The 18574-nt window shown below is 40.5% G+C and overlaps 1 protein-coding gene across 1 annotated transcript; it reads left to right on the top strand.

Moving 5' to 3' along the window:
* Positions 1–5154: 5154 nt before the first annotated feature.
* Positions 5155–14804, top strand: LOC138911037 (uncharacterized). The gene is made up of 3 exons (XM_070207911.1): positions 5155–5206; positions 14027–14437; positions 14527–14804. The coding sequence occupies exons 1-3, from the start codon at positions 5155–5157 to the stop codon at positions 14802–14804; spliced, it is 741 nt and encodes a 246-aa protein (XP_070064012.1).
* The last annotated feature ends 3770 nt before the right edge of the window (positions 14805–18574 follow it).

The raw sequence follows: 18574 nt of genomic DNA on the forward strand, positions 1-18574 counted from the left end.
TTTTGGTCTTTAATATATTTTTTATGCACATGCTTATGGCTCTTAAGATAAAAACTATTATGATTGGTGAAACGTGCAAAAAAAAAAATAAAAATAACAATCTTGACAGCTCCACGAATGGAGCAGACCAAGTACATTTGCACTCCAGCACACGACCAACCCGCGTCCGTCCGTCTGTCCGACGGTCCGACTGTCCGTCTGTCTGACCGAGACGTGAAATTTATGCCTTGGCATAATTAACTCCAAACATGATCTCATAAATTCATCTCGCGTTCGTATTCGGCTGTTGTTTACTCTGGGCTAAGCTCGGATCTGGCACAGCTGAGTCTACTCCAGTTCTGGGAGTCTCAGAGTAGCTCCGGCTGGTCCAGTTCTCTATTTCCTGCTCCTCATATGCGTTATCTATTAGACATGCCTTAGATATATCTATATTATATATCTTTAAAGGAAGTGCACATAGAAATCTGAAAACAATTCTGTAAATCTATCTCTATCTTTAAATTAATCAAAAATTAAGAAAAATTCCAAATAAAGCCAGGCAGAGTGGAAATAATTATGTAATCAGCTAAATAGGCCCTTGCTTTTATTTATTCAACTCGCTTTTGGTACTTTCTGTTAATATGGAGAACAAATTGGAAGTGCTCACGAAGCGTTAAAAGTCGAGAAAAAAGTGAAGGGGAAGTATAAACCGGGACTTCCTGAACTTTAGCCGATTGACACACACATAAACACATAAATAAAGATCGAGAGTGGAGGAGGAAGGTTGGCCATGCCCATGGCTATGGCTGGTTAAAAATCTATATAGAGAAATCATTGAACGGATTCGACAGCTAAACAAAAAGCATTGTAAAATTTATTGCACTTTTCCGCTGACGGTCTGCCGCACAATCCTTTGTCATGCCCAGAGACCCAGACCCCAAAAAAAAAAAAAAAAGAAATATATATAAAAATAAAATCGAGAAAGAAAAAGCAAGAGAAAAACCGGCCCCCGACGCTGACCCAAGCCGTAGGCCCAGACCCAGAGCCGGAGCACAATGAAAACTCTTTCGAATCGCTCGGCGGCGAAAACAAAACGAAAACCTGAAATACCCTGCATGCAACCATATGCACTTATAAAGAAAAATAAATACATTTTTCACGAATTAACGTGCCCATTGAAGCCGAACAGCAAAAGGTTTCTGTAATTGATTTTCAGCGTTTGCACTGCCTTCAAAGAAAAACAAATCAAATACAAGCGAAATCTTATATGTTACGCTAAATGGTGAAACTGATCGACTAAGCAATACCCAGTACCTTGCACATTATATTTTTGTTAACTCTCTCTCTCTCTCTCTCGCTTCCTTATTCTGTTCTGTTCTCATTATCTTTCTATCATATCTTATCCCTTGTTGTCTTATTTTTGACTTTCCATTTTATTTTCTCCATCAGACTCACCTTCTCTCTTGCTCTCATGGTCGCAATTCAAACTGTAGGACTTGATTAAATTTTTTAAAAACTACATAGAATGTATTTTGTCTCTCTCTCTCTCTCTCTCTCCCTCTCTCTCTCTCTGCCTATCTATCTTACAGTCTTTTCTCTGCTTCTCTCACTTCTCTTTATCGCCTTCCTATGCGAATTTCATTAATTTAACTACGGCCCTTTTATTTCACTTTGTGACACACACATATTTCACTATTAAAATGTGAATATTAAAATATTATAACAATATGGTTTATTAAATATCTTTCTCTCTCTCTTACCTTTCTCAGTCTCTCTTCTTTTTCATTCGTTATCTTCCTCTATTTTTCTCTACCCTTAAATCTTTTCTTTGTTTCTCCCAGTCGCGCTCCGACAATTACCTGCTTTTCTTTATCGCCTTCCTATGTGATTTTCATTAAAGTGTGAATACTTAACTGTGCTATTTAAAAGGCTTCATTAAATAGCTTTATGAGCGGCCCTACTTTTCTCTTACTCTCTCCTTTCTCAGTGGCTGTCGCTAATCCGGGTTTACCACAAAAGGACATACGTCTACCTGGATCGTTGGGAATCATACTGTTCACCTTCACGGATCTTTCATGCTCGTAACTCCCTCGCACACGCATTTCAGGGCACTTAAAAAGGCCAAAAAATCGACCATAAACAACGATCAGCAAAAAAAACAACAACAGTAAGAAGGAAAAATACAAAAAGGAAAAGAAAAAAACAGTACGACCATCAACACGATCATCAACAAGAACCATAAATAAGACTTAAATGGCATGAAAAAAAAGAAGGCAACGCGGACAACAACAATCACAACAACAGCAGCGACTGCAATCAAAACGCATGCTGCGGCCATTGCGACAACAACAACAACAACAACAACAGCAACAACAACGGAGTCAACGTTAACCGCAGCAAACAAAAACAGACGAAGAAAGAGTAGCGAAAAAAAAAGAGTTAAGAAACAAAAATAACAACAACAACAAATCCAAAACCCAAACCCCGAACGAACTGAGCGAAGCTATATATGTATGTATGTATGTATGTATGTATGTATGTCGAATTTAGAGGCAGCAGCAACCAGCCGCACCTTCAAAACAGACTGAGAGATGTGTGATAGTGTATGTGTGTGTATGTGTGTGTGTGTGTTTGTGCTGTATCTCCCATTTCATAAAGCTTGGCTTTGGCACTTGCCTGCAGCCCGTTGTTGTTGTTGCTGTTGTTGTTGTTGAGCAGCCGCAGTCACTGTCGCAGTCGCTGCCGCAGCCAGCGCCAATGAAACGAATCCAAGCGACATCCCAAAGAGACGAGGAAATCAAAAAGAAGCATATGAAAAACAAAAAGAAATGGCAAAAAAAATGAAAAATATCAAAAAGCGACGCGTGTCGCCTCGCTCATATCTCTGACTCGATCTTCAAGCCGCTTGGCATGCATCCAAGACCCCCCCCCCGCCCTGCACACCATTCCAATCAGAATACCAACTGGCAGTTCGATCCACCCAACATGCGAGAGAGGCCAAAGGGCAAGCTGCTGCCTCGCGGACCTCAATCAGTGGGTGTGGCAGCTCAGCTCCACGTAAGTCAGCCCAATGCGGTTTCTAGCTCGAAGTCTTACAGTACTGGATATGTACTATAGACAATAGGGCTGTGCTACGTCAGATCTGAAAATATCATCCGGTTAAGGTTAAGGTTTGAACTGGGACTTCTCTTATATATAACCTAAGTAAATAAAATATTTTGGCAGGCTCTGCTGTTTTCAATTATATTCCAATTATATAATCAAAATTATGTTGGTAATTATAATGATATATAGTTTTGAAGGTTTGTTGTCCAGTTCTTGTTCCTCTTTGAATTGCCAGAGATACATATATATTCATAGTTCATACAAAATATTTGAATATTCATAAGTATTTGAAAACTCGAAAGGAATACCAATTATAAATGCGCTAAAGAGCTGTAAATCGTATTCCTGGGGATATATGCCAAGCTGTTTCGAAGAAAACCAAGATTTCTTCAACAAGAAGATGAATTTAAAAAAAAAATGTAAATGAATCAATTTTCTGTTAATTTATAACATCAGGTTGGCAGCACGAATAAATCTGACACACATGACCAAAATGAAACCAAACTCAGCGCCCCAAGTCAAATACGTTAAAACAAAATAAAAGAAATATCTGGCAAAGCTGGTAGACAATACTTGTTTGTTTGCTGGACTTAAGAGCTGCTGTAGACATAAATCTCAAGAGCAACAGACAGAGCGAAAGAACCCGAGACAGACGATAACAAAAAAAAAGTAGCCCGCGGCTAAAAACAATAAATTTGCTGCTGTTGAGAACTTTTGTTTTAAGCTGACTAAAAGTAATATTCCGCTTTCAGAATTAGCTCATCAATAGATCTGACAATTCATTCGAGTCGATGGGATTCTGTTATCGATTATTAGAGAATGGAAAAGTACGAATTTGTAGTCTTGCCTAGTTTATTTTATTTGATTACTTTTATTTATTTCATTTTTTCAAGATCATAATTTGATTGTACTCCAAGTGTTTCAATGAAATTTTTGGCTGCATTTGTCTGTCTGTCTGTCTGTCAGTCTGTCTGTCTGTCAGTCAATAAATGTATTCATTTGCCTGGGTCCGAGGCAGAAACCAGAACGCCAAATCTCTCAAGTCTCTCCAGTTGAAGCTCTATCGTAATTGCGTTTGGCTTGAAGTACAATCGCAATACATTAAAGTCTAATTGACAGATAGACTGTCAGCCAGGCGAAGGAAGGGGGGGTGTATTGTGTGTGTGTGTGTGTGTATGTGAATTATATTGTGTCAAACACAATGAGACTGCGGAATTACGTAAGCACTTGCCGGTTGTTAATGTACCCTAAAAGAGGGGTATTAAAAATCTGTGATCAGCTAAGTTACCTTTAAAGGAATTCTAATGTGGGCCGATCTGAGAGACTATCCATATTATCTGAACTGAGACTTCGGTACAGATACAGGATCTTTCATATTTATATAGATGTACACACAAGAGTCATGTCTGCGAACCAATAAAAACAATGTCGATGGTTCAAATCGCGACTCGAACATATGCTACACTTTAAAGTTGGGATCGTGCGGCTAGTTTCAATTTGTTTTATTATTTATTTATATACATTCTATTATTTATTTATCTCTTTAATCGGGTTGGGTTTTAACACTATCATCTAATCTTTATGCTCTAATCCAAAATAATCTATAAGCTATACTGATAGAGTTTCGAGCTGAATTCTATGTGGCCACTTGCACCTGATCCTCTTCTGGCGACTCATGAAAGGAGGAAGACGTCCAGTCGAGGTCGCTGATTGCATGCGGCAAATGGCTAAACTTTCAGCTGGGGCACATCCAGCTCAGAGGGCTTTATGACAATGGCATCGTATCAAATTTCCAGCCAGCCTCCGGGCAGAAGATTCTGTGCCCAAAATGTGTTGCCACTCGCCGCTGGCAAAAGGCGGCGAAGAGCTCAAATTTATGCTCCGAAAACAACGCAAAAGTTAATTAAACTTGAAAATAATAAAAGCAAGAGAAGCGCTGAAATAATAAAACACCAAAAGTGTACAACACTGGCCCATCAAATGCTCGCCCGGATTGGGTAGCATCATTAGCATATCGCCTCCGGCGCGAAAAAAGGGTTGCATTGCAAAGTTAATCGCCAGCTGATGCCGATGACGCGGCTGGAGGTTGGGCACAAGGATGACAACAAGCAGGCGCTGGGCAGTGGGATTGGGGCTTGGGTCTGTTGACTGGTGACCTCGTTGATGTTGACATTGACCCGAGCACCGGATCTCAGTGCCGGCTACGTCTCCGGCTCTGCTACTTGGACATTATCTGCAATCGCGGACTGCAATAAAAAAGGGGAAAAAATTAAAACTTGCAAAGACAGCGTGACAGGCTCCACAGATAGATCCACACACTACAAATGTGGCACTGCGGCACATCATTCACACTTGAGCAATGGCAAAGTGTGCAACAAGACTCACGGAGTCCGTAGTGGAAAACTTTAACTGAATTGTTCTGAAAACTGTTTTAAAAGAAAGTCGGTGGTTCGAATCATCTTCCTGCCATAAAGCCTAAGTTTCCAGAGTCTGACTGACAATTACAATTTCTTTGATTCGGTTCGATTGCTTTAGTTTTGGTTCGTAGTACAATTAAAATAAAAATTCCGAGTTCGCAACTTTAATAACCTGTGCTGCAAATTAAAAAAAAACCCAGTTTTTAAGATCGCCTTTCTATGCGATTCTCATAAACGCATGTAAGGTCTATTAGTTTTCGTGTATTGATTGTAAGCATATTACCAACTATTTGTGGAGTCTATCTAATTAGCTTTTTCTCTGCTCTCTCTCTCTCTCTTTCTAACTCTCTGCCTCCTTTTTTCAGTTATGTGTTTATATAAGAGACGCTTCCTCCGCAATTAACTAATTGTGGCTGTGAATTTTCGGGTAAGTCAACATTTTGGTTAAGTAAAGAAATTCAGATCTGGGCAAGTACTATCTCAGTTGTTTCATTCATTCCTAGTTAATTTTCTAAATTGATCTGCTGTTTTTTTCTTTCAAAAAATCAACTATAAGAGTTTCCCTTAATAAATAAAGCAGCTCTTGGCTCGTCCAGTCCTCATTCACATTCAGATGCGGACTTACCCCTTTTGTGCCATTTCCCCCTTGTTGCTGAGTTGACCAAAAATAAGAAAGACAATAAAAAAAAAAAAAATTAAGCGAAACGAAAAAATTGATATAAAAATTTATCACAATTGTTTGTTTTTTTTATTTGTCTTTCGTTTTTTCTTTTTGTATTGTATTTTTTTTGTATTTTCCGGTGGGTTTGTTTAATTTCTGCAGGTCCGCTGCGTATTTAACAAATAACCGTAAAAATCTTTGCCGTATACGCTCGTAAAAGGGATTTTATTTTAATTACATGCGAGTTTTATTTTTTTGAACGCTTCGTTCCGACTGTGAGCAGCGGATTTTCATCCAGTTGATGACAATGTAAAGTCCGGGGGTAGGCTGTGTGCGCCCGCTCCCCCCCTCTCGGCCACGCCCGCCCAGCAGCTACCCGGCCCGACCCCGGCCCTGTTTGTTGACTTTTATAATTAAGGCCTTTGTGTGCGTGCGTTTCCAGCTGATGGAACAGCAGCACAGGCCCAGGCCTAGCCCCAGCTCAGCTCAGCTCAGCTCAGTCCAGCCCCAGGTTCAGGTCCAGCAAAGGGGCAAAAACCCGCTTACCCGCTGGAGAGCAGAAACAGCAAGAGAAACATAGAACATAGAAATGCTGAAAACGCTCATAAAAAGGATTAATTGTGCGCAATTGAAGGAAAATATATGAAGGCAACGGTTTGTACCTTTGGAAAAGTTTTTCCCTGCTCCCGTTTCCGTTGCTGTTTCTCTGCTTTCTTTTCCATTGAATTATGCAAAATCATTTAAATGCGACGCACAAAAACTTTTTTGGCCCAACATCTCTCTTGGCGACTTAACCACTTGGCATGTGTCTAAGGATCTTAATGTTAATGTTCTTCTTCTTCTTCTTTCAGTTGTTGTTCTTGTTGTTGTTGTTGTTGTTGTTGTGTTGGGGAAGAGCTTAAGTTCATAAGGCTCATACACACACAACGGCTGTTGGGGGAGGGTGTGTTCATGTGGGTTCCCTGCGAAGGATTGTAATGTCTGCGCTCCAGCGCCAACTTCTTACAATTGCCTTGACAGTCCCGCTTGCCCGCTCGCCCACGGTTTCCACATGCGTTCTTGGGTTAATTGCTCAAGTTCAAAATTAAAATATTTATTACAATGAAAAACTTTGGCACTTTGACGACGCCAGCAAGACGACGACGACGACGACGACGACGACGTCTAGGACGACCAGGACGACAAGGAGGCAGGAGCAGGGAGTGCGAGCACGAGGACAAAGGCCAGATTACGTGTAATTTGCAGATGCCTTTTTGAGCTGCCAGCTCTTCTGTAAACATGAAGTTCAAGTTGTGGACTGTTCCAACTATAGTTTTCTCCCCCTCCCTAACTTTTTCCCTCGCTCCCGCTGGCATCTGATACACACTTCAATTCCGAGAAGTGGCAAAAGCTACAAGTTCTGCTTATCGAGTGAGACAACAAATTACTTGGCTAATCCTTCAAAACACTTACAACATCACAATATAATCCCAGCTTAGCCACAACGCAACTCAAAAGCCTACCCAAGATGGAATTAATCAAGCTCTTATCAACTTTCCTAAATACACTGAACAACAACAAAAGTCTGTTCGCAAAATGCTAAGACGGTCCAAGAAAAACGCGAAACAGAAGTTTTAATAACTTGAATATAGTTCGATCAAATACTATTTGTGCTGTAAATATTTAGAATGCAGATAAAGTGCCTTGTAACTTTTGCCAGGCTAGCAAATAATTCCTTAATTTTTTACTTTGATGATGTTCTTTGTAACCTTTGCCAGCCAGTTTCAAATGATCAACAACTTTAATGCTATAAATGCAACGATGTTTTATCAAGAGAAGTCTCCTTTTAAGAAGTTTATGATATCATAAAGAACCATTAACCATATAATATCTAACCTATGAGATGAGGTGGCTTGTAACTTTTGTCAGTCAGATGCAGACAATTGACATTTTGACAGCCAAAGTGTCACGATATATGATGCTCTTCATCAAGAGAATCAAATGATATTATAAGAAAATATTATCCAATCAATATCTAACATAACTTACAAAGCAGATGAGGTACCTTGTAAGTTTAGCCAGTCAGTTGTATGCGATCGAAAATTTAACAGCTTTTAGTGCTAAGATTCTTGATGTTCCTTATCAAAAGAAGTCCCTTTTAAAGAAATGAATGATGTCTTGGCCAATGATTTATCCAATCAATATTTAACCTTTCTTACAATGTAAATGACGCGCCTTGTAACATTTGACATCCAGATGCACGCAATCGACAGCTTGGCTATGGGTGTTATGTTTATTGAATCTTAATTTTTAACTAAACTTTTACGAGAAGTTTCTTTTAGAAGCTGAATGGTATTTTAAGCAGCTATAACCCAATCGATTTCTAACCTAAATGCGAGAAAGTCTTCATGTTAAATTTACGATACTTTTCACAGTCCTTTCACATATCAGTCGTTTAAAGAATTGTAAGTAGAACATTTTCCACATTTGATCAACTTGAGAGCTGCAGTAAAACTTTATCTGGGGATATGTGAAACAGCATCGAGAGCCATTAGAACAGGTGCTGCCTGAGGCGACTTTTCCTTCAATCTGCCATGAAGATAAAAACAAAGGAAAACTTGTTTGCCAAAGCTTTAACGTAAAATGTAACGTGCGGCGCTTTTCATCATATTTTTCCTCTTTTTCTTTTTTTACTTTATTTTCTTTTACCCATTTTCTTGTCGGGGTCTATTGCAAATTTTAAACGCATGAATAGTCAGTTAGATCCCCCGAGGGCTGTGTGTATGCGAGTGTGCGAGTGTGTGTGTGTGGGTCGGTATGCGGCACACGAGTTTATCTACAAGATACAGCTGGGTGGCTGGTTACAGAGAATGGGCCGTGGGTCATAGCGGATGGCCAGGCATATCCGCTGGCAGATGTTTTTACACAGCGACCAGTTACACTAAACATACCCTGCCAGCGGAGAGCTATTTATTTGCTTAGCAAGTCTGTTAACTCCAAGGTTTAAGATAACTTTGAATAACTATTATAGTATTAAAATGCTATACCAAATGGTAAAGGCGAGTTCGATTCCTTAACCTCGTGACGATCAATCGAGTGTTAAGAATGCATTTGACAGAATTCTAATTGAGCTCAATCGGGAGAAACCCTTACGTAGTATGAACTTGTTTAATTGCAAAACCCAAATTGATCTCAATTCATAGAAAGGGTATCTAACAGTCGGCATGTGCTTAGTAATCCATTGCAGTGCCCATTAACTTTGGCGTTATTCAGAAACAAAACAACATGAATAAGAACAAGAACAACAACAAGAACGTGAATAAGCAAGTGTTGCGGAAATGATTTGGCGTTGCCTGCCACGAGAGAAGGGTCCAGGTCCCTAGCTTCAGAGCCCAAACTCAGGATTCGAGTCGGCGTTATGTTGCCTCGGTTTCGGCATGGGCTGCTGCCACACGTTTTGGTTGCATGATTGAAAAGTGTTTTGCTATAAATTCAACTTTTCTATTATCTTTATCTTATGAGCAACACGCGCCGCGACGGGCGGGTGTCGTATGGGCGGCGGGCGTGGCAAAAGTAGCTGCTGCTGCTGCTGCAACGTCCATTACAAAGATTCGTGGGCTAACTGGCAGCAGGAGACGGCGTTGCATGTGCAGGCGTTGCCTTCCAATTGGAACCTGAAGTTGGAGCTGGGCTCGAGTTGGAGTTGGAGCCGAAGCTGGAGCTAGAGCTGGAGTTGAATGTGCTGCCAGTCGCTTTCATAATTGTTTCCTCTTGCTGCTGTGGCAGGAAACACAGTGCCACTCTGATGCAGGCAGCGGCGGATGGTGCAAGCTCAAAGCACTGTTGAGGGTGCCACAATCTTTGAAGATGATGAACGCCAACACTGCAAGAAACTGGGCTATGCACCGTGTCATGTATAGATTATATACTCTAGTGGAAGCATTTCTAATTGATAATAACAAAACTCAATTACATCATAAGAAATGCACATTGTATTAGCAAACAGTACCCGGCGTTGCCAGGCTTTGTCTGTCGGTCTGCCTCTGTTCCGCTCGCACTTCTCATTTTATTCCTGCCGACACCTTGAACCCCATTCCCTACAAAAGAACTGAGCTCTTAGCATATAGCTAAGTATATGTTAAATGGATTTTCGTATAAATCTTTAAAAAATTTCAATCAATCGACTTTCACCCATTTTCCGACCGTCTACGTGGATTTTACAAAAGCTGTTTAACACGCTCTCAATGATTGCTCTTCGAAAATGCGTTTGATCAGTTGAAAAACAAAAAGTTGTATACTATATGTATGGGTTTTAGATAGCTAACATAACATATTTACAGATTAAAGTGTGACCGTATTGGATAAGTGAATTGAATGGAGCTGGCATTTTTGAGCTATTGCAATGTTTCATCGCAGCTGAGACTTAGGGCTGGCAATTTTTTGCAGTGCATGCAACGCACAGGAGCATCTACTTCTTGACTACTTCAGCTACTTTTTTGCACTCGTCCGTCCTCATTCCGGATTTCCATCCGCTCCCTCAGCATCAGCAGCCTCGGCCAGCGCCGTCGTTCGTCATTATCGAGCGACTGAGCAGGCGAGTGAAATTTTGCTGTCATTACTTTTTATGACCCAACAAGATGATGCAGTTGCCGCATGTGGCAGCAGCAGCCAGTGGGAGGCTGTGACACAGAAGGAGAGAGAGGGAGAGGGTGCGACTCCCTGGCAGTTAAAATATAATTTCAGGCAAAATCATGAGGCAGCCGCTGAGAGAGGCTGTTAAAGTGAAACATCAAAGTGAATGGCACTCCGTCAGCCTGAGAGGCAGCAGCGCCAAGGAAACTCTGAGCCCAAGTGACTGACAATCTCACCCCCCCTCTAACGCTCATCTCCCTCAAAGCCCTTTTCACTCTTTTTCCACCCCCATGACTGGAAGCTGAAACCACAAGCTCAGCTGGCGTTGTGGCAGTTGTTGAAAATTAAAAACGCATTTTGCCTTCTTCCTGCCTTTATTTAACTTTCTTTTATTTTTGTTTATTTTTTATTTTTTTTGTGACAACTCACTTGGCTACATGTGTAACCAAGTCCCTTCCCCTACCCTTGCCCCACTCCCCCTGGCAGTTTGTCAGTCCTTTTATTGCCTAATTGATTTTGCAACCAGGCTTTCAGAATGCCTCCAACATGGTGGCCCTCCGCGCAACTCGTTCACAGTAGTTAGTTAATTAACTCGCCGTCAAATTAAAATTTATAAAAACCATTTTTTTTCAGTTACATTTTGCGACCATTTCTTTTATGTTATGTACCCTAACATACAGTCCAATAAGTATTTGAAGGAGATTAGTCCAACGCCTCGAATAATTATTTTGGATGTCCTTGAAGAGAGTATTATAATTTTACTATGAAATGTGTAAGGCATAGAAGGAGTCCGACCTCATAAAGTATATATATATTCCAGATCAGCAACAACAGCCTAGTCGATCTGGCCATGTCAGTCTTTCTGTTTGTCTGTTTCTATGTCTAGATCCGTCATTCTATTGCGGGCAGTACATATATATGTCGGAACCAGCCGAATCGGATCACTTAACATATAGCTGCATAGGAACAATCGGTCGAAAGTTAAGTACTTGTATGGAAAACTTTTTTATTTATTAAGATATCTTGAGCAAACCTTGCAATTATCAATTGAACTATTCTGTTTATATGCGAGTCGAAATCTTATCCTGGAAAAATACTCAGTTTTCTTCTCTATTTATAATCTCGGCGTGAAATGCTTACCTTCTGATTTAGATATATTTTATTTACGTTTTGATTTTGTGTCACGTAAATAGCCTTCGAAGAACCATTCCAAATATTTGCCTTGAACAGGGTATCCAGAATTAGCCGCCGCACGCAATGGGCCAACACAGGGGTTTGGGGCGTGGCAAGGGCTTATATTATGCTAGTTTTTTAATTAAAGCACACAGCGGCAAAGTTTGAACAATTTCGTGTCCAAAAAGTTGCCACTAGTTGTAATACATCCCCCTCCCCCCCTCCACAACCCGCTCCCTTTCTGTCACGGTCAACATGTGTGGCATGTGGCAGGAAAAAAATATAATAGCACACCGAAATCCATTTATAATTATTTTTACATTTATGACACGCGCAAAAGTTCATTTGTTAAAACAAACACAAAAATAATAAATTAATTTGCCACTTGACGTGCTCACTTTTTACACTGTCCAAAATAAAATACAAACGTGTTATAGTTTTTTTTTTTTTGGCTTTGTCAGACATGCTGCGATGTTTTACATTTTTACAGTCTAGATAAATGTGTAAAATTAAATCTATCTTTGTCAGAATGAATCTGAATAAATATAAATAAATATCTATTGAACGAACAATCAGATTTCACATGGACACATGGACCCTCCCAGGCATACCGAAATTATAATTATATAAAATTTAACTATAGGATTTCTGGCCATTTTTTAGGGCATATATATTTCTCAACAGTTTATTTATGCCCTGAACCTCATACTATTTAGTGGAAATGGAACTATTCTTTTAAGCAGCCGATCAGCCTCTTTTTCCATAACCCCATTTCAAATTTAATTTAAGATGTGATACTATGCGTATGCAGCGTACGATACTTGATATATATATACACACATAATATTCTAGAATTAACAGACTATTTACCCAATTTGCGCAAAAAACAGGATATCGATATCGATTTTTATCGATTGCTTGGAAACGGGGCAAGTTATTGGATATCGGAATCAAATTCCACCTGCGCAGGCACTAGAAGGGCCTACAGCTAAAATTTCAAGTCTCTAGCTCTTACAGGTTCTGATATCATTGCTTTCATACATTTCGGACGGACGGACATGGCTAGATCGATTCGGCTCTTGATGCCGATCAAGCATATATATACTTTATGGGGTCGGAGATGCTTCCTTCTGCCTGTTACATACATTTGCACAAAAACATTATACCCCTTTTCAATGGGTTCAAGGTATAATAATATTAATATCGAGGGATATACTAGGGAACTAGTTTTCATAGAAGCAGACAGACGGACAGATTGGGATGTGGCTAAACCAACTTCTTCTGCGTCTTTCATATTAGCTCTAATATTATTTATTTCCATTTTAGTTAATTATCATCTTTATAACCTGAAAAAGGGTATATCGATTTTGCGCAATAATGTGTAACCCGCAGTATCTACGATCACAAATTAAGATATATATATTCTTGACCAAGGCGACGAGCGGATTCGATGTCCGTGACACTTCCCACTAGAGGGCCCTAATTTGTTTATTTTGTACATACGAATTTTTAAAATTAATAATAATGTTCCGTTTTGGAATTTCGACTCGGTTAGCAACTATTTTTTAGTCTCATAAAAATAGCTGATAACGAGAAGCAGCCAAAGCAAATGAACTTTCCTATTTGCAATCTATCAACAGTTCAGTGAAGGTCCCTTAAGGCCTGATCCATGCCTTCTGTTTATTTATATTGACTTCCTGACCTACTGATAATCGCCTAAATTGCTCAAATATTGGGCACATGAGCTTCCGAATAATTGCCGTAGTTCACTCTATTTACGTTCGTTCTGGTGTTGAGTGCGGTTGAGATTTGCATTTCAGTTCCAAAATCAAAGTGCTATCAAAACGAAATGTCTTATGTTTATACATATTATATTTATAAGCCTAATACTGATCATAGCTGAAGCAGTGTTTAACGAAAATTAGGTAAAAGAAAAATTACTTATCAATGTTTGTGTGCACTGCAAAAAAGATTTCAGACTCCTTTTTATCAGTCTTGTGTGGCAACCAGAATAGCAGAGAAGGAATGTGGAGAGCATACCTATAAGGCTGTGAGACCTTTGTTAAAGTATATTCATCAGATGAAGGCAAAGACAGAGAAATCAAGCAACTGCAGAAGCAACTTAACCAAAATAATAAACAGGTCATTGAGGAGCTTAGAGCTCAGAATCAATTCTACAAGCAGAGTATCAAAGAGCTAACTAACGAAGTTTTGTCAATAAAAGAGGAAATTGGTAAACTTATTTCCAATCCCTTAAGAATCCCGGACTATGAAGTGCAACTGGAGAATCAAAAGAAGTCAATTGATCAACAGGCCCAACAAATATCAGAACTCAAAGACAAAATCAACATTTGTGAAAAGAAACTTAAAAGCTGTGAAGAGAAGCCCGTTCACAGTGACTGCAACGACTTTGCTGATGCTCCGGGTATTCATACGATTACTCCAGATCAAGAAGGTCCTTTCGATGTTCTCTGTGATAGTGCGACAGCAAGTCCTGGCTGGACAGCAAGGAGGATTTTTATAGGAATTGGAGCACATATCGTGAAGGCTTTGGTTCCCTTCATGGTGATTTTTTCTTAGGTCTTGAAAAGATTCATCGATTGACGCGCGCCCAGCCTCATGAGCTCTACGTGCATATGGAAGGATTTGATTTAGACTTGATCAGCTTGGGTAAATCTGAGGGCAGTGCAACAGCTGATCGCTTGCAATACCACAAACATCAGAAATTCACCACATTCGATCGTGACAATGACAATTATACTTATCTCTGGCAACTGCGCAAGCGAAAACAAATTTTGTGGTGGCTGGTGGTTCCGTTCACAGCTATTGATCGGCACAGCTTTGTCAAAACAATTTAAATGCAATTAATTTTGATAGTGTTTTCTTTCTTTTTTTTTAGTAATTTAAATGGCAAATACTATGATCATAAGGTGGATAAAGCTGATGCCATATTTTGGGAATATTTCTTCACCTTGAAGACAGTCAAAATGCTTATACGCCCCAAAATCAATGGAAAATAATATATAAAAACAAAAATGTAAAGCAATTTATTGCAAAAAAGCTAAAATTGTTTTACAATTTATATATAAACAGATTCATATGCTGTTATCCCAACAAAAATTCACAATTGACCGGTATAAAAAACAAACAAATTCAAATTTATTTTTTATTTATTATTAATGGTCGACAAAGCGAGTATCTTCTTCATTATTCAATGGATTATATAATAGATAATAGAATTATATGCTAAAAAAAATATAATTTTCTAAATAGCATCACCGACCGATGGAGGTGCTTTATTTGCCATTCCGACCAGCTGTGCGCCTTTTCACAGCTAATTTCGTCAGTGGTGCTATTAGAGCCTACATCTAAGCAGAAGCTTGTAAGTAGGAACAAAGTGTTCTTGGGTAAAATTAAAAATAATCTTAATTTGCTATATTAATTTACTAAGGTAAGCTAAATATAAAGAGTGTTCAGAAGATAGGAAAGGTAGAGGAAAATTCACAGCCTGTCCTGCAAGCTATGGCCCTGCTCATAGCTGGGAATGCTCAGTGACTTTCCGAAGGTATCCTGAAATGAAATCGAATTCGATATTAAACAAAATTTTATTTGATTGTATATAAAGGTGGATACAAAAAAATCTATGGGGGCCTTGAAGTTGCCTCTCAGTAGGCTGAACACGACCGAGAAAAATCAACCAATCAAGAAATCCGCTTCTATTTAAAAATAAGTTATAAGTGCATCGAATAAAGAAACAAGTGTTGCAATCAATGCTTTCGCACATGTTAGTCTAGCCGTATTTTCGTTTATGAATACTTTGATCAACGTATAAAATAAATTCTCACAAAGATCGTTAATATAAAGTTCGAGGGCCAATCGAATGGTAAGCAACCTTCATCACATAAGGCAAATACAGTGATCACCAATCAGTCAGTCAATCAGTCAATAAGTCATTCAGTCAGTCTAGACAAACAATTTTATATATAGGGGTATATGGTGTCGGAGTTGTCTTCTTCAACGCGACAATGTTTGCCTTGAATTGAGAAGTTGCCATAGTTTAAAATATCACTATCCCAACAAATGTGAAGAATTTTCGATTCCTGTGGTTATTCCTTTGCTTTATCCAAGAAACTCAGCTTGTATTGATGATCCTCCAATTGCTATCAAGTGTTTCCATATGTATTTAGAGCTCATGGGGTTGAGCGATGAATCGTCTTCAAACCCACAAAGAAGTCACCTGATCCGGTATGTAGTCCAATTCTTATTGAAATACTCCTCCCCAATCGCAGATTATGGAATCAAAATACGAAACTAGACTGAAATATGGAAATCAATCGAAAACTTGGGCCCTGAAAACAAATGAGCTCAAGCACATTGAATGCTTTCTCATCATCAGCTCGACTTCGGCTCAATATTTCAGAAGGGTTCTTACATAATATTAACTGGCTTTTAATATATTTGATATATGCCAAATCCAGACATTAAATAGCCATGACTCGTATATTGATGCAGATATTATAATAATATTACAATAAACTAAACTTTGTATGTGTTGAAATTTGCAGCTTAAATAAAATTTCTCCAACTCAGTTTTAGAATTTTATAGCATTCCCGTGCGTGTGTATGTTCAGTGCATCCCAGGCAAAAAACAAACCAAAAGTGACAGTGACACTAACTAAGCCCGCCCCAGGGCTTAACAAACAAATCGCGCCTGCAGAGCGCGAAAAAAAAACAATTGTGCTGCCTCTGGCAGCTAAACTATATATATATATAAACATATATAAACATTTAAATTTTTTTTTTACACAAAAGTGCAACCGCGTGCGAGCGTAAGAGAGCAAGCTTTTGCTAAGCTCAAACTGCGCTCAGCTGATCGCCTTAACTCAGCTGTAGTGTGTGTGAGTGCGTGTGAGTGAGCAGAGCTTTCGCGAGAGAGCTTTTGCCTAGACTCACTAACACAAGTAAAGCACTAGCCAATAGGAGAACAATCAGTGCTGGCAAGTCAGTCACTGACCGTGACAGTGCTGACACTTTCCAGTCACCGTTTTCGCTCCCCGTTCACCAAAGTCACTTTTCACAAAAATACTGGAGATTTTTGTAAATAAGTGCAGCTAGTAAATTTTGGTCAACATCTCACCTAATGGCGTCCAACAAGCCGAATCCACTCATCCCCGACTATCCTGCGTCACCTATATACAACCCGTCGGATAATGTGCTACCGCCATACATCTCGCTGTGCGGGGGTACTACGCTACTCACCACGTCGTGCATCACCACAACTGCCTGCTCCCTAGGAACGACTACGGTAACGTCGTCCCTCGCACATGGCATCAGCTCCCAAGGCCCCGCAATCCCGTCCATTCCTGGCGCGAATCCTGCTACAAGCCCGGATCTCCACGCGTTTTTGAATAATTACCCGCCCAAGACTTCACGTACTTGGCAAGGTCAATGGTTTAAGGCCACAAAAAGAGAAGGTGGCAATCTCTCCCCCCGTATCGCCCGTAAGAAGGCGAGCACCACCGAAACCAAGAAAGCCAGCCAAAACCGGTTTGCGGCCCTCTGTGACGAAGAGGAAAGCGACATGGACACGGAAGTAGAACTAGCCACCAACAAGGAAGCTTGCGCCGACGAGGATGTAGATGATAGGCCATCCACCTCGCACGCAGCTCGCGCAAGGGCCAGCAGGCAACAAACGGCAAATAAAAAGCTTGCCGCACACCCGCAACCCACCCAGACGGCGCCTCCCAATGAGCGGCCTGCCTCTAAGGTGCCGAGAATAACTGTGCCAAACGTCCTCAGTTTCACCAAGTTCTGCAAGGAACTAGACAGCGTCCTAGGCGCGGACACTTACACCGTCAGATCGCTTAATTCTGGCGACTGCATCGTCCAATGCCGAAACTCAGACGAATACCGAACGCTGGCAAGGCACCTTCGCGAGAACGGCTGCCTGTTTCACCACCACCAGCTTGCAGAAGACCGGCCGTACCGCATAGTTCTACGAAATATCCACCACGAGGTCGCATCCGAAGATATTTCAGCGCAATTGGCAGAAAAGGGGCACCACGTTGTCCGCATATATACCCCGCGTAGCAGAGTCAATAACGAACCTCTAAATATGAGATTTGTTGACCTGAGGAAAGCGGAGAACAATAACCTTGTCAAATCAATAACAGTACTATGCAGGCACAAAGTTTCGTGGGAGAAGCCTCGCAAGACGTCGGGCCCTGTACAATGCAACAGATGCCAAGAGTACGGGCACACAAAATCTTACTGCTCGAGACACTATGTGTGCAAGGAGTGTGGGGACAACCATCCAAGCAACGAGTGCACACTTGGCAAGGACGAGAATCGGTGTTGTCACCACTGTGGAGAAGCACACGCAGCAAACTTCAAAGGCTGCAAGAAGTACCTGCAATATGCTTTCCAGCAGAAAAACCAGCACAAGGCAAATGGCAGAGATGCAAGCCGCTCCAGAGATCCCCGCCCCAAAACAGCCGCTCCTGCCTGCAGCTTCGTGCCTGGCCAACAATCCTTTGCCAGCGTCCTCCGCGGTACCCAGCCCGCAGAGCGCAGTGCCCGCTCATCGTCTCGCAGAAGGAACACTGGCAGTACTCCCAGCCAATCGCAA

Source organism: Drosophila virilis, chromosome 3 (assembly GCF_030788295.1).
Source record: "Drosophila virilis strain 15010-1051.87 chromosome 3, Dvir_AGI_RSII-ME, whole genome shotgun sequence".
NCBI lineage: Eukaryota > Metazoa > Arthropoda > Insecta > Diptera > Drosophilidae > Drosophila > Drosophila virilis.